The 24456-nt window shown below is 36.4% G+C and overlaps 3 protein-coding genes across 5 annotated transcripts; all 3 read right to left on the reverse strand.

Moving 5' to 3' along the window:
• Positions 1 to 915: 915 nt before the first annotated feature.
• LOC122000161 lies at positions 916 to 2099 on the reverse strand. Its single transcript, XM_042554665.1, has 3 exons — positions 1932 to 2099; positions 1351 to 1770; positions 916 to 1251 (listed from the first exon to the last, which is right to left on the reverse strand). Exons 1-3 carry the CDS (start codon positions 2025 to 2027, stop codon positions 1060 to 1062), a joined length of 708 nt encoding a protein of 235 aa, XP_042410599.1. The 5' UTR covers positions 2028 to 2099; the 3' UTR covers positions 916 to 1059.
• A 1827-nt stretch (positions 2100 to 3926) lies between these two features.
• Positions 3927 to 15250, reverse strand: LOC122001483 (protease 2-like). Of its 2 annotated transcripts, none has more exons than XM_042556250.1 (10): positions 14670 to 15250; positions 11513 to 11735; positions 11301 to 11442; positions 11018 to 11215; positions 9553 to 9687; positions 8144 to 8272; positions 7312 to 7721; positions 6819 to 7035; positions 5255 to 5445; positions 3927 to 4601 (listed from the first exon to the last, which is right to left on the reverse strand). In XM_042556250.1, exons 1-10 carry the CDS (start codon positions 15232 to 15234, stop codon positions 4421 to 4423), a joined length of 2391 nt encoding a protein of 796 aa, XP_042412184.1. In that variant the 5' UTR covers positions 15235 to 15250; the 3' UTR covers positions 3927 to 4420. The 2 variants fall into 2 exon arrangements, 1 of the variants encoding a protein (XP_042412184.1); XR_006117384.1 differs by having other exon boundaries at positions 4552 to 4601; positions 6819 to 7721; positions 11018 to 11181; ... (1 more) ...; positions 11710 to 11735; positions 14670 to 15214.
• Positions 15251 to 17003: 1753 nt separating this feature from the next.
• On the reverse strand, positions 17004 to 23600 carry LOC122001484 (diacylglycerol kinase 1-like). Of its 2 annotated transcripts, XM_042556252.1 has the most exons (9): positions 23447 to 23593; positions 22321 to 22414; positions 20735 to 21857; positions 19392 to 19758; positions 19240 to 19316; positions 18249 to 18368; positions 17761 to 17925; positions 17531 to 17668; positions 17004 to 17412 (listed from the first exon to the last, which is right to left on the reverse strand). In XM_042556252.1, the coding sequence occupies exons 3-9, from the start codon at positions 21845 to 21847 to the stop codon at positions 17263 to 17265; spliced, it is 2130 nt and encodes a 709-aa protein (XP_042412186.1). In that variant the 5' UTR covers positions 21848 to 21857; positions 22321 to 22414; positions 23447 to 23593; the 3' UTR covers positions 17004 to 17262. The 2 variants fall into 2 exon arrangements, with proteins under 2 accessions (XP_042412186.1, XP_042412185.1); XM_042556251.1 differs by lacking the exon at positions 22321 to 22414 and having other exon boundaries at positions 23447 to 23600.
• Between the last annotated feature and the right edge of the window lie 856 nt (positions 23601 to 24456).

A 24456-nucleotide genomic window follows, 5' to 3' on the forward strand; every position in this document is an offset into this window, starting at 1 on the left:
TTAAAAATTATTGACAAAATCTAATTTGATTAATAAAAAATTTAAATTACTAAAAAAATCTTGATTCAAATTTACTTTAACCATAATTTTAAATATTTACTCTATATATATATATATACATAGGCCTTAGTGGCATGTGCCTTGAGCCTATTTGAATTGAGTATTAAATATCAAAATCTGACCTAAATGAGTCAGATAAATATTTCCAGATTAACACTAACAAAACAAAAGAGAATAAGGTAAGACCAGTAGAGATGAAGAAAGAAGTTTAAGAAGGCAATTTTTTTAAAAAAAAAAAAAAACTCTCCTTGTTCCACACCAAAGATTTTCTCCACCTTCTATGCATTAACTAAAACAGAACATCCAGATATAGTTTTCAATACAGAAGTCAAACTATAAATTACCATCCCTTAATGCAAAGAGCAGGGATGATGATGCTCATAATTTGCAAGGAGCAACAACACTTCAATAGCACTCATAGCATCAAATTTAAGGAAAGATTTGTAATTCCTTCTTCATATTCCTGCAGAGTAAAAGACTTGTGTTTCCTTTCTTTTTCAAACGAACTGGATAGCAAACTTCTTGTGCTCTATGCAACAATTTCAACATTCTATATTCCTCTATATGGTTTTATTCTTCCTTCTTTTTCTTTCTCACTCTCATATTCCCACCAAAAGAATTCCTCAAAAACACACTAGCTAGCTTGAATCTAAGGAAAGGATTGGAGCAGAATTTTGTACCCCTCTCTGAATGGGGTGGTATAAGTCTGCTTTAAGAAAAATCACAAATCTTTTCCTACAAAACTTCTTTTTCATTGTTATCTAGGAGGATCCTCAATTAGTCAATTAGCATTAACATTGCTAACCATAAACTTCTGCCAATGTATTTTCATCCAAGCCTGATAAACAGATAAACTGGTTGGAATTAAATATTTTCCTGACAATTGGAACAACATTCTTATCTAAATCATAGAATAATTTTCGAGAAAGGTATACACCAATTCTGCATACATAGAATTCATCATGAAGAAGAGAAAGTAAGATAGGTAAGACAACAAAACTACAAAGAAGCTTCAGATTTTGCATGAGGTCTTCTATACCACATAAATATTAGCCAAAAAGACATGCAAAGGCCACCATTGGCAAAGTGAGGAATCAATAATCGACCGAGATATGGATAGTAAGGACCAGGCAACTTGAGCAATGTGAAAAAGCTAGCAATCAGAAACAGATGCCAGGGAGTCTCGCCTTCCTGAAAAAGGAGACCCAACGTTAGAAGAACACTACCACATACATGGAGTATAGCTCCTCAAACTCTGATACAAAGAAATCACTAAAATAACAACCGAACCTTAAGGTCTGATGAAAAGTCTTCTGCAACGCCCTTAAGTACCTTGGCAAGGGTAAAACCGAATGCGAACGGAATAGGGATCACACCCATCTTTCTCTCATGGGCGCAGTAGGACATCTCGCTGAGAGACGTGATAGCTAAAAGTGGGACGCTGAGGTACCTCAGCACGGCCAATACAAGCTCAAAGATGATGCTTTGGAAAATCCGGACCACTCTCATCCACGGAAAGTTCTTAACTGGTTCAGGAAATCCATCGAACATTTTAAGGATATCATCAATTCTTAAATTTAGAATTGAGTCATCAGACCCCCCAGAAGTTGTTGCACTCGATGCGAGAGGCACGAGGTCACTCCCTCCACCGTATCTGAAAAGTTTTAGCGATGTCGCTGGTAATGATTGGAACGGCATCGACCATTGGGGCTGTTCGAGCAGAGAGGCAAGCTAGTGAGCGTAATAAATAAACTTTTGAAGCGCAAAATATCTATAAAAAACAATCTTTTTTTTTATGGGTTTGAATTAAATAGATTCGACAGATCAGAAACAAAATAACAGTGCGAGGGGAGGAAGAATGAGGAGATCACCGTGGATCGTCTTTGAAAGGAGGCGAAGGAATTTAGATTCGAAGCCGCCATGGATGACAAAGAAGGCGTCGGATGAAGGCGGAGAAGAGACGGCATCGCCTTGTTGACTTGCTGGTATTTGGTATATGTTCTTCTCTCGCTCGATGCTTGCGTCGTCGTTCCCGTTTCAATGGCAGGGATAGGGTTCCTGGCATGCGGAGTAGGATGGATGCAGGCTAACGGGTGCAAACATCCTAGATCCGTTATCTCAAAAACCAGTTATTATTTGGACAAGGCCTGAATAATAATTTGGGCCCATAAACAAGCTTGGAACCAACAATTAGCATTAAATAACTTAGACGGGTATCTTCAATCAGAGATTGAATAACTTTTTATTGATTTTTTTTTAATGATAAATTTTAATGAAATTATTAGATCTTTATTAATTTTTATATAATTTCATATAGTTGTGAAAATAATTTTATAGACTTTTTTATAAAATTTTTACAGATATTTATAAATTTTATGAAAACTTATAAATTTAAGGGGGTGTATCCAATCTTAGAATGATCTCACACGATATTTATTTTTAATAAAATCTAAAATACATAATTAAATTTATTTTTTAATAAAATAATAAATAATATATTTGTCTATAATTTTTTTTCAGCTTTTTATACTTTTATTTTATTTTGACTAAAAATAAAGAGAGGATAACATCTTATACTTTTGTAAAAAAAAAATAATAATATAATTTTAAATCCAATAATATTATAATAATTTTAAATATTTTTATTTACAAATTTTATTCAAATTATCATGAAATATTGGTCAACCCTTTAATTTGATCAAATTTTTAATAAAGTGGTGAATTAATAAATTTGATTAGTAATAAAATTAATAATAATATTATTACTTTGATTAGTAATAATATTATTAAAATAAATAAATATAAATATATAAAATTTATTTATAAATTTTTAAACTTTAAATAAATTTCATAGAATATTTTAGGGTATAATCTCATTAGACTTTTATTAAATTATCTATTAATTAAGTTGAGCATGAATTTGATTTATTAATATATATTTTATATTAAAACCTAATGTCTAAGTTTCTCTTCCCTTTACGCATAGCGCCACTGTCCAAATCGACTTCGACTTTGACCTGCTCGCAAGTAGCTGACGAAAGCATCATCGACCGCCTCAAATAATTTTTTTATTTATTTTCCTCCTTTCCGACGCACTGCAAGCTTCACCTGATGATACTCCTCATTGTTTCCCATCACGAGCAATCGGAGAAAATTCTCCGTCTGTAGCCTGCCGCCGTGAGCTACCGTCAAAGAAAAGGTTGCAAGTGGTTGTTGTTGCGTTTCGACCGTTTCAATTCATTATTTTACCGTTATAACGTCGGAAAACAGTGTTTCAGAGGACTCTCAGCTTCACATGAAATACATGCAGAGAGGTTGATGTAGGCTGTCGAGAGGTTGAACAAAGATAGGACCTTTTAGATCAAAGAAATAATCAAAATCGAAGAGTGGGAAGAGAAAAGACTTATTCGTAAAAAATTAAGGTGATTTGAAGTCGATTGAAATCTCAAGAGTGAGGAGAAGATTTTTTATTCTATTTTTAAAATTATACCAAATATTTTGAAAAACTCTTATTGATTAAAATTTATATCCAATGAATTCTAAAAGAATAAAAATCTATTGAAACCTTAGATACCAAAAGATTTCCATAGAATTTTAAAAAGTCAAATTTGAATACCACATAACTTTTTAAACTCTATAAAAATCTAATTTGAATACCATTAGATTTCTATAAACTTTATAAAAATCTAGATTGAATACAATTAAATTTTTAAAATCCATTAAAGTCATTCAAAATAATTAAAAATTAGCATTGAATGTACTTCCCTTAAATTTTAATCTTTTTAATATAAATAATCTTCCTCTTTCTTTATTTGAATACTGATCCTAATCATACAAGATTTCTAATGGAATTATATTAAGATAAATAGAAAATGGTTAATTATTTTGTTTCCCACTACATTGCCTATTTTATGAAACTATCCAAGATTATTTACATGCGTCACATAATGAACAAAGGTACATTATGAACTCTGATGAAACAACCGGAATAAAAAACTAACTCAAGACCAAATAATTTATATCTTGCAAAGTCCTCGTTCTGCTCCGTAACATTGTTTAACAAGCTACAAGAACAAACCGCTTTAGCATCTCAATCAACGAGCAACAAGGCAACTGTTGTTAGGGTCACTGAAACATCCACTGTAAGTGATGGCATTTTAGTTCGTTTATCTGAGAATCACATTGATATTTCAGATGATCTGCTTAGGTTGGAAGCTGCTTTTAACTTCACTAGTTTTCTTCCCTTGGCAAGACCTGGACGCAATTAGCACATTCGCTAGGAACCATGAGGAAAGGAAGCCTCTGAAGAAGGCAACAAAAGCATTGGATTCCATCCATGTTCGGTGCATATGGCTTACGTCTAGGATTCTGACACCATTTTTATGAGAAAAGCAGCTTCCAGGGCACACTCTTTGGCCTCTAGATACTTACTTTCTTCGACTATATCCGCTGTCAGATTAAACAGGATTGGCCTCTGAGGATCATAGACGGTCAGCTCTCTTACTTTTGCAACCCATTTAGCTGCTTCCCATATCCCAAACCTATCACATATGAAACAGGTTTCAAACATATGTAAGAACATCTTTTTGCGAGTTTTAACTTGAAAAACTATTTGGCTACAATGCAAAAATATGTATATTCAGAGGAATCAGCTAATTATGAAATTAATTGGAAGCTAAAACTCAAAAATACAGAGAAACTTCAAATCACTGAAGCATAATTTAATGTTATAATTGATACTCATAAAAAATACCAACCAAAAGCTATTGAGCTAGAATTTGATGCATTATTGTTGGATACAAAATTCAATGGTACCAACTATTAGTTCAAACTCCAGATATGAACAAATTAATGATTTTTGTTTATTTTCTCAATTTGTGAATTGTGAGTTATTATTAGTTTATGGTCTTTAGGAGAATTTTTTTTTTACAATGGATATAAATTCAGACAACTTGGTCTCCAAATTTAAGCTAATTACTACTATCTTTCTTTTCTTGAGACATAACAAAATTAAATAATAATAAAAATTATATGTTCAGAAACAAGAATGCTTTTGACAGTGAAACTTCAACTCACAAAAAAGCAAGGCATAATAAAAGTTTGAATAGGGTGGCAAATATAGCCAAAAGCAAAAGTCAGCCACTAAATTCAGTTCGCAATATATTTTATTTTGGTAACTAGAGCTGGAATGCACCTTGTATTCAAAGATGACGTTACCAAAACAGCTGGATAAGGAACATCCTTTTGAATATTATCGTAAGGGGAATACTTCCTGATGGCAAGAAAATCTTCAACTTCAAAAGGATAGCCAAATTCCTCATAATCAGCAGGTGTGAGAGGCAAAACAGGGTGGAGCAGAGTGTTACAGACATCTAGAAAAGGAACCTGAAGATTGAAAAGGCAACCAAGTTCTTTCAGTATAGCAACCGAAGGAAGAAGATACAGTTCTATAAGGGAAACAAACATATGAAAAGAAATAATTAATTATTAAAAAGAGATGTTAAAACACGTTTTTATAGAGGAAACTAATAGTGTTGCATTGGTCTAGTGATGATCTGAATTTAGCACAAATATAAAGCTAACACAACAGATTTTTTGTATCACAAAAGTGGTATCTATAGTTCCAAACTTATGAACAGTCAAAGCTATATGGCAAATACTTCAACAATTAGATTTGAAGCTGTCTGATTGAAAATACCATAAAACAAACATGTAGAAATTTCTCCACAGGGATAATAGAAAAGATAGGAAAAGGACATCCCAGGTAAAATAAGAGATAATAATAATAGTGTACTCTAACCAAGATTACTACAACATGTCGAATACTGGTAATCAAGAACCACATTTTAAACTTTCATGAGATGCTAAGAAATTCTTCTTAGTATCAGCAAAAAATTACAAAAGCATTTTTACTGAAATAAAACTGTTTGGTGTATTGTCGTAAACAGTTGTGCAATATATGACCCAAAGCCCAATTAGTACAATCTGCATGCTTCCAAACCTGCAGCTACAAGTGAGCTTTAACTATGCTTCAGCTTGTTTATTAGACAAATGAACAAACTCAAACTAAGCTCAGTGTTAACCAAGCTCAAACAGGGCAAAGGTTTAAGAAATTGTATATACAAATTTGGTCATAAGGTTAGCTAAAATATATCTAATTAATGAAACTATTGTTTTTTTATCAGTTCTATATATGTATTTTAGAGCCATAAAATTTTTATGAAAATTTACAAAATATTACCACAAATATATATATAGTTTATTATGGACTTTGTGAATATACAGTTTATATTCATTATACATTAAAAAGCTAACAGAAACATGACAAGCAAATTCTTCATGAGTTTTGTTAATGGGTGTTAAAATCAGAACTCACTAATGTTTAAATTTGTCTATTTTTATTGTCAAGCTTAGCATATATTCAAACTTACATCCCTATTTGGACCACAATTTGAAATTGTGAAAAGAAAACTACACAAGCACTGAGTCTTCTTTAAAGTTTAAACTATTGTTTATCACGATCCTTCTAGAGTTCCATCATCTAAACAGGATCCATATCTTGAAACAAATGAAAAACATCTCAAGCAAAGCAATTTTTTGGTGTATTACCCCTTATCTAAGGCACTGGAAACATTTTTAGATGGGCACCATTGTCCCCCAATGTCACAATATGGAATATTTATCATTATCACCTCAAGAAAGTACAATGCCTTTTACACAACTAGTTTGCATAGGAATGCATCAGCCATCATATGTACCTTCAAAACTGCAGCCTTGAACAAATCTGGACGACTGTTAAGAGCTGAAGCAACCAAAAGCCCTCCGGCACCACATCCCCAACCCGCAAGCTTGTTCTCTTGCACAATACCTTCTTGAACTAGAAAATCAGCACATGAAATATAGTCGATGATTGAATTCTGTTTTCTGCTACGCTTTCCATCATTGTGCCACTTCTTACCACCACCACCACCACCTCTGTTGGCATACTTTAGACACTAAGTTAGCTAGCAACTTACTAAGCAATATTTCAATATAATAGTGAAATACAGATTTATAAATTCTGAATATTTAGGAATGGAAAAAGTTTCTTTTTTCTTTTATGTTTCTGACCACTAAAACACTGCCACATCTAAAACCTCCTATTCTTTTTCAGTTCAGATCACAAAAGATACTGAAGCAAAGAACCAAGACCATAGAGATTTACGAATGGGTAACTAATAAGAAATCTTAAACTAGGCACAGAATAAAAACCTGACATCAGCATAAGCAATCACCCAACCACGATCCAGTAGGCTTTTGAACTCACTTTTCCAGCGCTTATCTAACAGTTCACCATAAGCACCATAACCATGAAGCAGTGCTGGACTGTTCTCATGCTTGTGCTTTCGAGAGTATATGATTGTTAAGGGGACAAGGACCTCATTGTTTGAAGGAACCTCTAAATATTCACACGCATAAAACTCAGTAAGCTCGTTCCACACACCATCTGAACAATGGGGATGATCATGGCTGCCTACTCCTTTTGAAACTGGTGCTTCTTTAGTGTCTGAAATGGCTGCAGAGCCATACAAAGTTCGCGTGCGCTCATGCAAAATATTATGTTGTTGCACTATGTGCCACTTTCCATTTGTTAAGTTATAATCAACAGTGGCATCCGGCATCTGCAAAATCATACTCTAAAAGTTACTATTCACTCAAGAACAATCTAATTGCTGCTAAGTTTCAAGGTGTTGATGTCATCATAAACCATTAATTAAACTAGTGTATTAATTGTTACATAATCCACTCTAGAAATAAAAATCTATTAAACCTCTTTAAAAGACCAGAATAAATGGACTAAATTCACGTTCTTCCAAGGAAAACAAGTAAGGAGATTAGTTTTAATTTACAATATTTCAGTTCGTGTATTCACCAAGCTAGAGCCTCTGCTGACAGAAACACAACACTAGAATGAGGCTTGAAGCCGTTATCAAAATTAATGACAATATGACAATCTTTTCATATATTTATGGATCCATACCAGAATTGACTGCATTCAGAGAAAAAAAAAATACTAGACATGTTGAAATGGTAATCTGCATACCACGGGTGACGAAATTATAAATCGCATAATGGAGGAATGATAATCATAATTTGGACCAGGCATAATCTGACAAACATGTTCAGGAAGTGGCAAAAAGCAAGGCTGGAGAGCTGAAAGATGCACAGGTCCCTGCCATTAAGAGTTAGGGAAACCTATGTGAAGTGGCATAATGCATATAGATAATAAAAAGTGACAGGCATTTGCAAACAAGAAGAAAAATATGGTTATGCTGTAACTCGACAACATTGAGACAATGCATATGGCAGCAGTTCAACAATCACCTGTAAAGTGTTAAAAGGTCAATTTTGACTTGTCAGCTCAAATGGTTTAAGGAACATCAGGTTTCTAAATATGCTACAAGCAACATGAAATCAATGAATGTGAAAACTAATTACAAGTTTTTTTTATCCTTTTGTACTGTGTAACAGATAAGATATGCAAATCATTGTCCAATATGAAATAAATAAAATCACAACTAAGGTTTATAATTTTGTTCCATGACAATCAGCACCATAATATCTCGGTCTATCAACTGAACCCAGAACTCTCTGTGACTATGAAACTTCCTCACAACTTCTCCACCTTTGGGGATAAATCAACTTCCTCACTAGGCAAGACAACTTCAGATGAGGCTCGTGTGGTCTGCGAGTCTATGATCAAGCTTCCTGCAAGACTCGTGGAATCTATGATGGTAGTAAAGTAGTGATACATGCACCCTCCTCCTCTGCTATTGCCGCCTAGTTCTCCTCTGCTTAGATTGATGCTCAGCACAGCCACCGATGTTAGTTGTTCTTCTGTGCGTAGTTCTCCTCATCCTGCCTAGTATTGGTGCTTGGCGCACCCACTAACACTGGCACAAAACACAATCGACATGCCTCATTCTAATCAGGAACCAAAACTCCAGCTAAATATAAGATTTCAACCTTGATCACAGCTGACTAACCCAATCCTTTTGTACTTCATATCAACATGAAATTCAAGTCAATGTCCATTAAAGAATAAAAATATCACAATCAAAGCCACTAATCAATATTCATCCACACCCAGTTTAAGTAAGAGTTCTGCTCACAAGATAAGAACCCAACTGTAAACCTTATCCCTATTTCTTATTTAAATTATACTACAAGTTATTGCATTGCATCTATTACTAAATAACTGCAATATTTTTTTATGACACATTTATCCATGACCAAACGGTCTGAAAATAAGCAACAAATAATTTAAGGTTAATTGGTCTTCGATAAATACACCCTTGTGAAAGGTCAATGAGAAAAATACAGACACATAAATGTATTAATTCTTACAAACTACCATATAATCATTCAGGTACAGTTAGAGGTAAAGATAAACATATTCCAATATTTTCTTTGAAACTTATAATTAGATGAATTTGCAGAGTCATAACTTACTTTTCCATCCACAGATAGAGGTAGAGGTATAGAACATAATCTGAACAATTTGCCTTCTTTAAGAATAAGAACCATGTGAGTTTCACAAAAATCAATGTCTACAATGTTAACACCAAGATCCTCAAGAAGAAAACTCTGTGAGATGGCAAGGAAGAATCATCAATTAAATCATAAAAATGGGAAAATGAAAATACCAAAATTACATTTCATTGCATCATGGACAACAGCAAATATGATGCAACCGAAAGCATCTTAGTAAACATGACCAACCCAATTTCTTTCAATTACCATAAGCGATAAAAGGCAATCAGGAACTTCCTTTGATGACAAACTATCATGAGATAATTCAGCAAACCACACGGAAGCATACAAAGACCTCTCAATTTAGCATCACATTATTGATGGAGGGAAAATCCATATGTAGTTTGGAGGAGCTACCTCACCCAAAGCCATTATGGATTGGACAAAACCTCACTCCAGAAAAATGATTTGTCATGTTGGCAAATAAAATACAATTTCATTGATTGAAAATGTACAACAAAGAATAATCAGCCATGTCAATTTGGAGAATCTATTAGCCAAATTGAATCTAGTTTGTGTTTGCATAACTAATCTCTGAAAAGGTATCTCTTCTATTGAAGCTAAAATATACTATAAAGTATATAGAAATGGACAATATTCCATAAAAACTCAAGAAGTATGAGAAGTGCATGAACCAAAAATAAATTTTTTTTGATGATTAATATTAGCTTAGTAGGAAGCCTGCAAAGAACAGATCAATAAGGTCTGTCTGTTCAAGTGCATTATATTCTGTAAGAAGCATCATTCTAAATTGGAAGATACAATTTGTAAACTACGAGTTAATTCTCATTAGCAGAACATTATTGTAGCAAAAGGTAATTACGCTCATCCAGACACCCCTCACAACTCGTCCTCAAGCTATGTAAGGGAGATCAATCATGGGGTCAGCTTATAACTGACCATCAAGTTGGTTAGGGGTTGGGAGAGGTTTTTTTCCGAGGGCATGCGTCCATCGGGATTTGATCCCTTGCCCTATTGTAGCAAATCTGTCCCAGGTTATTGTGATGCCTCTCGCAGGTCATAATCATGAGTGAAGACTGTAATATAAAACAAACATGTCAAACTTCATTTCTTTGCTTCCTGATATTCCAGATACCTATACTAATGCAGAATTGTTTGCTTTGTATCCCACATAGTAACAAATAGGTAAGGACCTTATGAAGCTTGTAGCTAGACAGAGCCAAACAAAGCTAAAGTCACAGAGAATATTGAGTCCTTGGCTATAATTTTTGGATTGTTTAAAACCATGACCTATGCACTCCAAATGGCTTTAGAAACAGAAGCCATGGGTGCCTGATTGAGATAACAAAGAAATGTATGTAATCCACTTGGTGTAAAGTGCATAAGCTATCTAGGTTTAACTGAACAAATGTAAAAAACATACCTCCCAGTTTCTGGAATCATAATCTTTAGCAACACGGCGAAGTAGATAATGATAGTCTACTGCTTCACCTCCTCTAGCAGCATCTGTAAATAAATATAACCAACCTTGGTGGTGTTCCACTATGCAATGAACATAAGGTTCACATTCCCACACTAATGTCATGCCTGAAAATGGATCAGCGGCATTTATCAAGAACACCTACCATGAGAAAACATAAGGCTAGTTTATATCATACAATTATAAGGCATTTAATAAAAAACTATGTGTTTAATCTGGAAAATACCTTTGATGAATTGTTCGAAAAAATGTTTACAGTTATAAACTGAAAGTCTTTGGTATTTCTAATCTCCACAACAGCATTATCCTTGGATTCTTCGAAAATAAGAATATCATCTTTATTAGATCCAAGAATGCTACAAAAGATCCTAAAGAAAAATAAACAGCAAATCAGATTACAATATAAAGAGAAACAAACAAGACAATTATTTTACTGACCGATATGGACGTTTATCATTATCGGTGACAGTGTAGAGTAATGCTTTCCCATTCATAGCCCATGAGAGATTAGCAACTCGATCTGCTTGAGGTTTGTCACATAGCATGCCAGTAGTTAAATCCCTCACACATAAAGTGAAGGAATCTTTTTCTTTATCATACATAGTATAAGCAATAAAATGATGGTCTGGAGATACCTCAGATCGTTCTTCATATGAGCATCCTGGTATCAAATAATGTAGTATGTTTAATGGCAAGAAAACTAGCATTACTTCACCCACGGGAACATAAATGGCAACACATCTACCAGAACAACATTAGTGCTGATATAAATTAAAAAAAAAACTCCAAATTATCTAAAACCAAGATATAAATGGACAATACAAGAAGAAGAGAAGAAATAAAGCTAAATCAAGGGACACACACAATCCAAAAGATGCATTCTCGAATAGAGGTTCCAACTAGCTGTGCCTAGGCCGAGCAAGGAACAGACCCATCTTATTTCTGTGTCAGACCAAGCTAGCACAAGAAAAAGGGGTCCCACTCAACCTAAGCCTGGGACAATATGCCTTAGGCATGAACCTAGGTTCATGGGTTGGATTTAATTTTAAAAAAATCTAAAGATTTCTGAAAATTAGAAAAATATGAATAGCTAAAAAATTACTATTTCAACTAAATATCATTCAAAATATCTAATATTTATAATAATTAGTATAAATTTATAACTAAAAATTGAGCTAGACTTGGCTCGTGGGTAGGGCTATAGATGAATCAAACCAAGTCAAGCTTTGTATTGTTCAAGCTTATTTGATAAAGTGACCGAGTCAAGCCGAGCCTATAATGAACCTTGCCGTTGAAATGATTGTTCAAGCTTCCTTAAGCTTGGTTGGTTTTGTTGGTGCAGAGAGCATAGACGATCGAAGATGTGTTTTGATAATAGCAAAGGGGTTCAAAGTTAAGTTATCTTGTTGTCTAATACGTTGAACTAAGTGTGCAAAAAAGTCCTAAATGATCTTAGGCAAAGAAAAGTCGCGGTTAGGCAACAAAGTCCTAATCTGAGGGACTAAGCGAAATCTTGGCGAATCGAGGACTTTGGGCGAAATCCTAGAGTCAAGGACTCTAGGTGAAAATCCTGGAGTCGCGAACACCAGGTGGAAGACTGGATGGGTCGTGGATCGGACATTCAGCGTGAAGACCTAAAGTTCAGACGGTCTGGAGGACCGGTTTGGCAAAAGGTAATTTCTCCTGAGAGGAGTATATGAGGGCACGTTCCCCGAAGAGAGAACAATAGGCATCGGTCCGACCTAGGACTTCAGCGAAACTCAAAGTCAGGACCGGACAGTCAGAATGTTGTCAAAATCATACCTTATTTATATTGTTTTGCCTGGACTAACTTTATTTTGCAGAAAATGAAGTTGCTGGAAAAAGCTTGGTCCAGGCGCCCGGAGTTGGTCCAGGCCAACTCCGGGCGCCCGGAGTTGGTCCGGGCGCCCGAGATGCCTTTGCCGAGCAACAACCCGGGCGAGGGCTAGGTGCCCTCGCGGTCCAAGTGCCCGGAGCTGGTCCAGGCGCCCAGACGACCAAAATATGATTTGTTTGCCGAGTTGGAGCGCGAGGATTGGTCGGACCTACGTCACGGTCCGGGCGCTCGGAAGTGGATAACCTTTGCTAGATCGAGTTTCGGCGAAAGCACGCCACGTCAGCATGGTCCAAGCACCCGAGAGGGGATCCAAGCACCCGGAACAGGCTATAAACGAAGCCTTCGACCAGTGGCTTCATAACAACAGTCTAAGCAACTTCCACTTCTGTGTGCTGCTCTGATAAAGCCTCTATGACGCTCAAAAGCTGCTCCGACGACAATCACGTTTAAGATCTGATTCTCCAAGTCGTCGGTATTATTTGTTATTGTTAAAGTTAATTGCTTAATTGTAATCATTACTGTAACTTTCCTAATTGATAGTGATTGTCCAACAAAAGCGATCGATGATTGCGGGCCTTGGAGTAGAAGTCGTCACAGGCTCCGAACCAAGTAAATATTTGTGTGTTAGTGTTGTTTGCTTTTCGTTTCTATCTTTATTCACTGCCCTTATCTCTTCGATTTTTGTTTTAAAATGAACATGAAAACCACGAACGCTATTCACCACCCCCCCTCTAGTGTGCATCAATCCTACAAGTTTAGATATTATTGAGCTCTACTAAGCTCTTAATTTGAGTTTGTTAATGATTTGAAACTTTTGTTTTTTTAAGCTTATTTGGTTGGTTAATCAGCTTGATAAAATAAGTTTATTTGTTCATTTTAAGAGCTTCTTTGTTTTTGATAAGAGCTTTATTAATGATTTTACAAATTTTGTTCGTGGCCATTGTTCATGAACATTAACAAACAATTCATAATCTTTGTTATTGATCATTAATAAGCTTAACATATATGTGTTCAGAGTTGTTCATTTAATTTAGTGAGTTGTTCAAGTTTGTTCATTTAATCGACCTTGAGTATATTGAACGAATATAAATAAGATATTACCAACCCAAATATTAAGCTTGATCACAAATTTTTGGTTTATTTATAGCTCTACCCGTGGGCCATGCTGAGGCAAACATGACCCAGTTCGGGCTCAAGTCATGTTGGACAGTGCGGCCGGCTGGCTAGCGCATCCAAATGACACAAGACAAACGTAAACAAGGAACAATATAAAATATATAAATACCACAAAGGTGAGTGATTTCTCCATGCTTTGTTTATACCTGAGAAAATAGAAAATTAAATGTTCTTTAATTTGTATTGATGTGAAGATGAAATTCTAATAGAAGTACCATTTTATATGAAAATAAGAGAAGGTCATGGAGGAAGTGAAAAAATCCAGAATAAGCAAACTTTTAGTAAATGAATTTATCAAAAGTAAATGATTTTTATTCTATTTTTTAAAATTAAAAAAAAAACATGGGAACAAAGAGTTTGGCTGCGACCCGTTTTTTCTCTTTTCTTCGATGATACTAGAAACTAAGATTTGAGATTTAAATAAGATTCAAATCAAACTGAGCTGGCATTTTAGTTTATGCATTTTCCGTTGAGTTCAAGTGTCCTTGTTTCTCTCCAAGTATTGAATGGGTATGTATCTCTTCAGCTATCAAAGCAAAATTATATGATAATAACTATTACCACCAAACCGCTCAGCTTCTTGGTTGTAATCCACCAGCTTCTGCTCGATCCTTCTCCCGGACTGGAAATCGAAGCCCACCGACGGCTCGCTGTAAGAAATAAACTCCTGGTGAAGGGCCGCGGACCTCCTACAGAGCACATGGAACTGCTTCCCCTCCTCCGCCCGGCGGTAGTAAAGCCACGGGCCCAGCTTCACAGGTGGCGTGCACAGATCAGCCGCCATCCTTGGGGCCATCTCGATCATGAGCTTGCGTTGGAACCGGTCGGCGCCGGAGGCTATCAAGACGGCCTCCGTGTACTTCTCCTCCTGCTCCATGTGCACATCCATGTGGCGCATGGCGACGGGGTCTTCGAAGTTGGACATCCAGCTGTAGGAGTCGTGCCAGGTAACGCCGAGGAAGGTGGAGGGGGTGGGCTTCTTCGGCGGATTCGGCGGGCTCGGGGGCGGAAGAGGGGGAGTAGGACCCTTCTTCCTCGAGGTCCCCGCCCTTCGATGGGAGGAACGAGCGCCGGCGGCAAGAAGGCAGCGGCCGCCAGAGAAGGGGTGCGTTCGAAGGCGAAGCATCGGGATGCATAGAGTGAGTGTGGACGAGGACAGAGAGGTTTATAGAGGACTTTCAAACCCATGCCCAGTACGTTTGGGCCGCCATACTTACATGGGCCGTTAAAGTTTGTAGATTGGGCTGACATTTGTGGCCCAGTGTAGGGCCTACTGCAGCCTCCAGAGCTGGCAATCTGGCATATGTGCCGGCACTTGCATAAGTCATCCCCTTTCATAGCATTTTACACCCGGAAAGAGATCCTCTCGTCCGTAAATATTGGACCATCTTCTAATCCAGTATTTACATTGATGGGAGATAATGACCTCCATCTGTTTAATATGTGGGGGTCATTACCTCCCACCAATCCACCTTTCTTGATCCGCTTATATGAGGGTCATTGTCTTCCACCAATCCATATTTCCTGGTCCAAGAGCGAATCAGGAAAGGTGGTCCAGAGGATCTCATTCCCAAACTAATGAATTTCATCCGGTGTAAAAGGAATGAGATCTTCAGGACCACCTTTCTTGATCCTCTCCTGGACCAGGAAATGTGGATTGGTAGAAGACAATGATCCTCATATGTTAAACAGGTGGGGGCATTGCCTCCCACTAGAGGATCCCTTCCCGTTAATTTGATGGCCTCCGAGGATTATCTATACTATTGAAAACGAGTAAATCAGAAAATTAAAATTAATCATCATATAAAAAGATAATTTTTCGTTCTTTATCGTAATGTGACCCTTCCTCAATTCTACAAATTCATTATGTGATAATCAACTCGAACTATACTTTGGAATGTCGTCCCCTATAATTATATTATACAATTAGAAGGGAGTAAATCAGAAAATTAAATATAGTCATCACATATGAAAATAATTCTTTGATCTTTATCGGGATTCGACCTTTACTCAATTCTATAAATCTATCGTGTAAAAATCAACTCGACCTTAGGAGCATCCCCTTTCACAGCATATTGAATCTATCGTGTAAAAATCAACTCGACCTTAGGAGCATCCCCTTTCACAGCATTGCAATATGCTCTCGTGTATGATCTTTACCATAATCACTTATTGTTCGTGTGCCCTCAAGGTGTAGTTCCAATTGGTAAATTTATATGTTCGAGTTATGACTACCATAAATAATCCTCCCACTTCCTTAGAAAAAAGCTGAATTAATATCCAAGTGATAGATTTACATGAATGGATAAAGATTTGAATAGCGGCTGTGGTAAATAATCCTCTTATTTAAGAGGTCGCTCTGATTTATCTCTCTTTATCTCACCCAACCAAATAAAGAGCGCTTGATAAGAGCAATATCACATTTTTCCATCAATCATGTACTATGCTTGTCATTGTCGGTGATGGTAATAGTTGTACATTTGTACAAAATACCTTAATCACCTCGAGAACAGATCTTCTCTAGTCCGTAATTTGTGAACTAGAGGATGATCCACTATTGTAGACTCTTAATTTGTATGGACCCTACCAATTTAAAGGTGAACTTCATCTAAATCAATGGTCCTCATACAATGAACCATCCCCTGGTCCGCAAATTGCGGACCAGACGATCCGGCCCCAATCACCTCCTCTATGAACAGAGGAGATCCTCTGGACCGCAAAAAGCGGTCCAGAGGAGGCTCCCTTAGCATGTATTGGTGGGGATACAAGGTCCCCACCTATTTTACATGTGGGGACCATACATCTCCACCAATGCATGGTAAGGGAGCCTCCTCTGGACCACAAAAGTGATCCAGAGGATCCGGCCTGCTCTATGAAATGAAACAATAAGCAATCTGAGCTGAATTGACATCTACGCAAAACCAAAATATTGTACATAACAATCTCAGTTGTATATACATCACAGTCACCTGTCGTCACCTTTTGTTTATACAAACTTAATGCTCTACAATATAATCGGAAGGATTTGAGTATCTTCATTCATTTCTACACGAGGATTGCACTTGTGCCTTGTTGCAGTATAAATGATCTAAGAAGCCCTTGAAATAACTAATACCAGAAAAATTGAGGACTCGCAGATTGCAGGCTGTAGATCTCAAGAGAGCCTTAAGGCCATCTCCTGAAGAAGAGATTTTTTCTGTTTCGCTGTGATAATTCCATTAATTTCAGCAGTTTCAAGAATATCAGTGATGGTGGCTACAGCATGGCCGAGAGGCTCCTCTGATACATTCTTCAACATGAAGACCTGTGTAGAACCAAATGCGGCAAACTTAAATTCTTTATGATCATGCAAAACAATGTACTCAAGTTCTTTAAGATCATGCAAAAGGTAAGGCCGAAATAAGTATATTTAGGGTTAGAACCTGGCCATGATGAGATACTTCCAGGGTGCAGGGTTGCTGATACCATGGCTCCCCATCCACTTGAACAGGCATAGAAGCAACAAGATGGATCTTGATAAAACGCCCTTGTGCAAGCCTTCTAGCCCGAGAAAGCCCTACCTGTCGGGGAAAGAATTCATCGTTAAGCATCCGAACAAAAAATAGATACTTTAACAGTAGTAAAAGTGAAGTTCAAACAGTACACTACTAACCTGAAGCCTTCCTAAGTGCCATGTTCCAGTGAAACAAACAACTTCCAGCAACTTATCGTGCATTGATTGTGGTCTAAAGTTGTCATAATTCCCATCTTCATTTTTCCATAAATCAACCCCTCCCATGTAGCTGCCAATATTAGCCACAAGGATACCTTCTGAATCCTGTGATCCAAAGGAACTAGTCAGAGTGTCAAGTGAAGCCTCCCTTGATTAATGTATTTAGTAGCATTACTATTGTCATATGGACCCAAATTCTTCTTTTTCATTAGTGTGTCAGAGGAAAAAATCAAAAACAGCATACATGGCATGTTTCCAGTATTTCGTCAACACATTAACTTTTGACAAAACTATTGGATATATGGTAGATTGATACAAAGCTAAAATAGTAGTCATACATCTAGCACATGAAGATTAAGCCATAGACTCTAAATCCATATTTTTGTTACAATTCTACTCCAAAATGGTGAATAATTTTAGAGATGTACCTGAGGAATTTCAATCTTCACCCCATCTACCATTAATCTGATTTGCAAGGGAAAGTCAGCAAATGTCCTATCCATCAGGTTCTTTGCTCCTTCTCTTGCGTACAACATTTTGTTCATAAACTGCACATTCCATATAGGCATCAACTATATCTGACAAGTACAAACAAAAGAATCACATAGAACAAACACTAGAATAAAGGTAAGGGTGTAATCGAATCGAGCCAAGCAGTAAGAGGCTCGAGCCTAGTTCCTTTTACAAAAGCTCAAGCTCGGCTCAAGTTCGATTCGAGCTTTAATTCTTAAGTTCAAGCTGGCTCGTAATGAAATTAAATAGTTCACAAACGGCTCGAGCTTGATTCGATAATAGCTCGTTTAAAAGTTAAACGAGCTTAGCTCGAACTCGGTTCGAAAATGACTCGTTTAAAAGTTAAATAAGCTTAGTTTATACTCGGCTCGTTGATATATAATATTTATAATTCATGTTTATATATATATATATATATATATATATATATATATATGAGCCTTTTAATGAACATGTTCGTGAGCCTCTTAACGAACACGTTCATGAGCTTCTAAACAAACATATTCGGGAGCTCATGAATCAAATATTGTTAAGCTCAAGCTCAACTCAATAATATTTTAGAACTCGAAATCAAGCTCGAACTTGACTCGTTACCTTAATCGAATGAACTCGAACAAACTTTTTTTCGAACCAAAACCCGAATAGCTCACAAGCGGCTCGGCTTGTTTACACCCCTAAATAAAGGGGGCAAAATGCTGAATGACCAACATGTAAATATCAAACAAAATGATACAGTGAAGGACAAGTTATGTTTTTTTCTATCTTGATCAGAGTTCACTTGAGATCTAATCAAGATTCAGAATGTTTGTACCCAGAAACAAGAATTTCTCTGTCAGAATTTTATTGGTTTATCTTCAATTAAAAAAAAACAAAAAGCTTAAGCTATTAATAAAAAAGGTGAGTTACCTGGTTGTAGAACTTTTCAGGGTTTTCCTCACGCAGATTATGGATGTCTAAAGCAATCTTAGCATCGCATCCAATACCTGGGAACATAATGAGGCATGAGTGGAAACCCGATCACATATTCATAGTGTCAGGAAATATTTCACTTTACTGACCAAGATAGTTATTCATAAACTTTGGAGATTGAGAAAGACCATTTTGTGCAGTTTCAGTTGTTATTTTCCATCTATCAAGAAGGGTGACAGCAGAATGTTCTATATCTTGCAAAATTTTGAATAAACCTCCATTCTTCTCAATGGCGCCAAGACCAGCACCCCATGATAAGACTCTTGCAAGATCATTACCAGTACCAGCTGGAAGGATTGAAATAGGTGGAGGTGATTCAAATTTTAGTTTGTCAATTGCACTGAGAACCCAACCAATTGTACCATCTCCGCCACAAATGAGAATCCTGAAATTTGGTACCTTGTTGAACAAAGAGAGTGCTTCCTCTGGTCCATGTTCCCAGCTTAATTCAAAGATCTAGAAACAAAATTTGATATGGTTTCACATGAAATATTTTCTATAGCAATACCATAGCCAAGCTTGATTTTGATCTAATGTTTATTTATGTAATTGACATGATCAATGTTTTATTGATTGAATGCATACATGCATTCAGCAAGAAAATTTATCGAGAACTCTAACCAAAGCATAAGTTCCAACCATTTAGAGCAGCTATAAAACTTATCCAGGACTCTATCTAAAGCTAAATGCATGTATATGTCAATGTATGAATAAGGAGAGGACGATTGATTTAATACACTCTTTTGTAGCAAAAGGTGATTACACTCACCTCAGGCGCCCCTCATAGCATGTCCCAGATTATGTGAATAGAGGTAAATCATGGAGTCAGCTTATAGTCGACTGACAAGTGACTAGAGGGTGGAAGGGGTTTTTTTTTCCCCGAGGGATGCACCCGTCGGGAATTGACCCCTTACCCCATTGTAGCAATGTTGTCACCCTCTAGCACATCCTGTGGGGACCTTAATTTAATACACTCTTGCACCTATATAAGCTGGCTAACCAGTGAGCAGCTAGAAGTCTCAACTAAAAAACTTGAAAAGAAGTAGCTACTGATTTACGCGGAGATCCTATGCTAAAAAGTTCTATTTTTTCTATTTTGAGAAAATTAAATATACAGGTACATATTAAGATTTAAAAACAAGCTATCAGGATCATTACCAGCAGTTAGAAGTCTCAACTAAAAAATTTGAAAAGAAGTAGCTACTGATTTACAAGAAGAGCCTATGCTAAAAAGTTCTATTTTTTCTATTTCGAGAAAATTAAATATACAGGCTACATATTAAGATTTAAAAAACAAGCTACCAGCATGATTAACAGCAAAGCCAAAAAAAAGAGAGAGCTCCAACTATAGATGGAAAGCAATATTTCAAAGCTTAAAAATATATACAGCTATTAGCATTAGAAATGAGCATTCAGAGTAAATTAGGTCTACCTGCATAGGATTTAGAAGAATATTTAAACGCCGCATTAGTGCGTCACCATGCTGAGCACCACTTCTCTTGTTGATGAAGACAACCAACGGTCTAGCATCTGAAGGCAACTCCAGAAGTTCATATTTCTGATTATTTCCTCTGTGACAGTCACCATTATTAGATGTTGACCTGTAAATTTCAGAATTTGGGTCTGTGCATGAATTGATATTCCGACTTTGGTGATTAATATTCATTGTACCTTCAGAGTTTAAACAACCCCCATTGCTTGACTTGCACAAATCCATGTTTATATCACCTGAATCAATGGATATTTCCTTGTATTTCTTATGTTTCTTACTATGATTCCTAAGACGTTCACGTACTGTAGATGCTAACTCATTTGCCCCATGAGTCAGAGAGCTTAAAAGCCCTCCAGTTCCAGATTTGCTCAAGTCTTTTACATAAAGAGGTGAAAGTATAAGCCTCCTCAGAGCACCCAAGTCACAGGAGTCACCGTTCTCATGGGCAAAACTAGCTTGGCAATTGATGTGCACTAGCCTTTGACACCACATACAGTACCAAAAGGGTGAGCCACCTAGCAAATACCCACTGCAAGGTTCTTCACAATAACTGCAGAAAGAAGTTTCTTCAGGTTGATCCGCTATTTCAGCCCATTGTACAGCCCATTGGTGCTTTACATGCTTATAACCAAACATAGACACACATTTACAGTCTTCATAAGTGTTCGACAAGCAAGACAAGTGTGCAGCAGCACTACAGATATCACAGCGATAGATGCTCTCATCTGGTGATTGAGATGGTGATACAGAATATAAGCATACAATGCACTTAAGTCCTCTTGACCGAGAACAAGGTTCTACTTTCCATACATGTGCAGATCCAGGAGCTCTATTTTTAGCTTTTCTATTCTTCTTTGATCTTGATCTGATGGCCTTCATCAAGCTTAAACTAATATTCGCCTTCAATTGATTCATAAGAAACAATGTCATCAGGATTCCAACAGCAATAACCGTAAGATAGGATAAAATGAAAAGCCAATGTCCTGCTTCATCGAATAAAGGGGCATTCAATACAGCACTTCCCATAATCGATTTGTCTCTATTGTCATCCATTTCTCAGTGCCTAGGATCGCATTCAAAATGATGAAAAGGTTAGAGAATATATTATCTGAGACAAAGTAACAAAGAAGCCATAAAGAATTTTTTTGGGGGATAGAGAGTGAGAGAGAGCTTTAACAGATTTCCTTTTGACCAATTTCCTTGACACGCCAATGAGGATCTTGGTAATTTTCTATCACTGACTTATATTATCTTGTTTATGCTTGGCATCCTTTAAAATTGAGACTTCTTTAATCAACCATATGAAATTTGTAAAATTATACAAAGAGGAGGTGCAGCCTAGGATATTGCAGAGAACAAGAGGAAGCCACTAAAATTTTATTGATTTGTCTCAGCAGAGGTGTGTTGAGCATGGATGAAAACTTTTCTATCATTTGCCTAATCTGTCCTTTTAAATGTTGTGGAAGTTTTTACACTCACGAATGAAAAGTCATTCTTGATTGAACATCATAAAAAGTACTTCATGCCTGTTGTTTCTTTTGTGCTTTTTTGTCTTTCTTCTACTAGTCGTGCTTGGTGTAGATTTGGGCTGATTGATTGATCACGACCAGACAACATCATCTTCAAAAAAGGGGTATCATGTCATCAACCATAGTATCCATAATGAAATTGATCATAAATCCTAGGTAGGCAAAAAAAAAGCTTGTACTTCAATAAGAAAACTCGTCAAGCGATGGGGTATAGCACCTTATTCTTAAAAGGAAACCATTAACCTTTATCAGTGATTGATTGATTGATAGATAAAACAAGAAGGTAGAATTTGTCACCTTTTGTTCACCTCTACAGACGGATAAAAAGGTTGAAGCATAGGTGCCAAAGAACTCTATCCAAAGCACCTAGTGTTCTATCATCTAACCAATTGTGAATAAAAGAAATATCAGCATTTTAGGCGTGGTGGATGGGCAATTCAATCACTTCATCATTTCGCCCTGACAATTTGGGACAACTTGACTATATATATTGATAAAAACAAAAAGAATCAGTTCACTTACCAATAAGGCTTTATACAAGTGGTCAAGAAGAAACAAAGAAAGAAGGGACATCAGGTGCGGGCAAAACTCTCACTTATCAACAAGTGAATCCTCTAGAAAACCTCTTTTTTTTTTGCTCATGCTGTACAAATGAGCCCATTCCACCAACTCCGCAAAATTTTCTGTTAACTTCCTAACTTTCTAACTATCAACACGTTTTCCACCTCCCATGCCCACTCCTGAAAAGTTTGTTTTCCTTATGATAGTTCAGAAACGCTAATACACACTACATAAGAAACTTGGAACGAAATTTCCTCTCGAGCATTTGCATCCGTGTACCTTGACCGTCAATATCCAAACAGCAAAACAATGAAAAAACTAAAAAAGAAAAGAAAATGAAAAGCAGAAACCACGTTGCCTAAATTGACATGCTCTAGTAAAATAACACGAAGAGAGAAGAAGAAGAGAGACAGTAAAGAAGAAGAAAAAGATCTAAGCTTGGCATCTCCGTAGACATTTCACACAGAAAAATAACCTAAAAGTCCTCAAAAAAAAAACTCCTTTGACTGAATCGATCGTGTTCTAGTGAAAGAAATTGAAAGAATGATAGAATAGATCTTACAAAGGAAATAGTAAAGCAAGTATCAGAGAAAGCGTTGCGAATTGGAGCATCTCCTCGCCCTTCCAGGCTTCCACAGCACTCCACCTTTGCTTTGATTTCTTCGAGCCCGCTGCATCGCGCTTTCTCAATTGTCTATTCGGCGGAAGTTTCTATACCAATGACAGTCCACGACGGCAGGGCCCTACGAAACGACGTGTCGATCTTTTATACATCTACGAATGGGACCATTAACACGAACCGGTTTCGGGCTCATTTTTCTGGGCCTCCCTAATTTTATGCATTTGATTTTAACCCGATGTGGAAATATTAAATTTGGTGCATAATTTTTTAAAAATAAAAAATAAAACAAAGTAACATTTTAAAATAAAACAAAAATATTTTTTAAATAAATAAGAAAATATTGCCATAGATATAAACAAGATTACTTCTATACTTATTTATCATTACGGGATTAAATTTAATTTTTTATATTAAATATTAAATTGATAAAAATAATACTTTATGTTAACCAATATATATATATATATATATATATATAAAGGGAAATATATGATGACAAGCTAAGATGACTTTTGGTTTAAAGGTTTAGAAATGAGGAAATAGAATAATAAAAATATAAATTATTTGGTTAATGGTTTTGGGATGAAATTGACAAAACACAATTAAAGTGGTTTAGAATTTATTCCCATCTCCAAACCGTTATTTTCATCTCCTCTTTGGTCGAACTTGCTCATTGTCATTGTCCCATCGCCAAATCCTTGCGCGACTCCGACAGAGATCACCGGTGAGTGGTTTTCTCTCCTCTCTTCTTCTCCCTCTTTTTGTCTATATCTCCTCCCTAGGCCTCTCATGCGTCCTCTCATGTGCCTGCATTACGTGGCCCACATGAAGTTGAACACGGAATCACATCACCAATGAGCGGCGATCCTTTCCTAATTCGACTGTCGCCCTCCCTTTTACCCTTCTTTTTCTTCTCGTTGGTGAGGTTGGTATCAAGATATTTCGTGTGC

The sequence above is a fragment of the Zingiber officinale genome, chromosome 7A (genome assembly GCF_018446385.1).
Source record: "Zingiber officinale cultivar Zhangliang chromosome 7A, Zo_v1.1, whole genome shotgun sequence".
NCBI lineage: Eukaryota > Viridiplantae > Streptophyta > Magnoliopsida > Zingiberales > Zingiberaceae > Zingiber > Zingiber officinale.

Excerpts from the sequence above, each read along its gene's own strand:
- LOC122000161 (XM_042554665.1), bottom strand. The coding sequence starts at position 2,027 with ATGCCGTCTCTTCTCCGCCTTCATCCGACGCCTTCTTTGTCATCCATG. Across the intron at positions 1,771-1,931 it reads CCTTTCAAAGACGATCCACG|CCCCAATGGTCGATGCCGTT; the intron begins GTGATCTCCTCA and ends CTGCTCGAACAG. Across the intron at positions 1,252-1,350 it reads ACTTTTCATCAGACCTTAAG|GAAGGCGAGACTCCCTGGCA; the intron begins GTTCGGTTGTTA and ends CTCCTTTTTCAG.
- LOC122001483 (XM_042556250.1), bottom strand. The coding sequence starts at position 15,234 with ATGCTTCGCCTTCGAACGCACCCCTTCTCTGGCGGCCGCTGCCTTCTT. Across the intron at positions 8,273-9,552 it reads CTCTATCTGTGGATGGAAAA|GGACCTGTGCATCTTTCAGC; the intron begins GTAAGTTATGAC and ends TCTTAATGGCAG. Across the intron at positions 5,446-6,818 it reads TCAAGGCTGCAGTTTTGAAG|GTTCCTTTTCTAGATGTCTG; the intron begins GTACATATGATG and ends TTCAATCTTCAG.
- LOC122001484 (XM_042556251.1), bottom strand. The coding sequence starts at position 21,847 with ATGGATGACAATAGAGACAAATCGATTATGGGAAGTGCTGTATTGAAT. Across the intron at positions 19,759-20,734 it reads TTCTTCTAAATCCTATGCAG|ATCTTTGAATTAAGCTGGGA; the intron begins GTAGACCTAATT and ends TTTTGTTTCTAG. Across the intron at positions 17,926-18,248 it reads TGAAGATTGAAATTCCTCAG|GATTCAGAAGGTATCCTTGT; the intron begins GTACATCTCTAA and ends TTTGGATCACAG.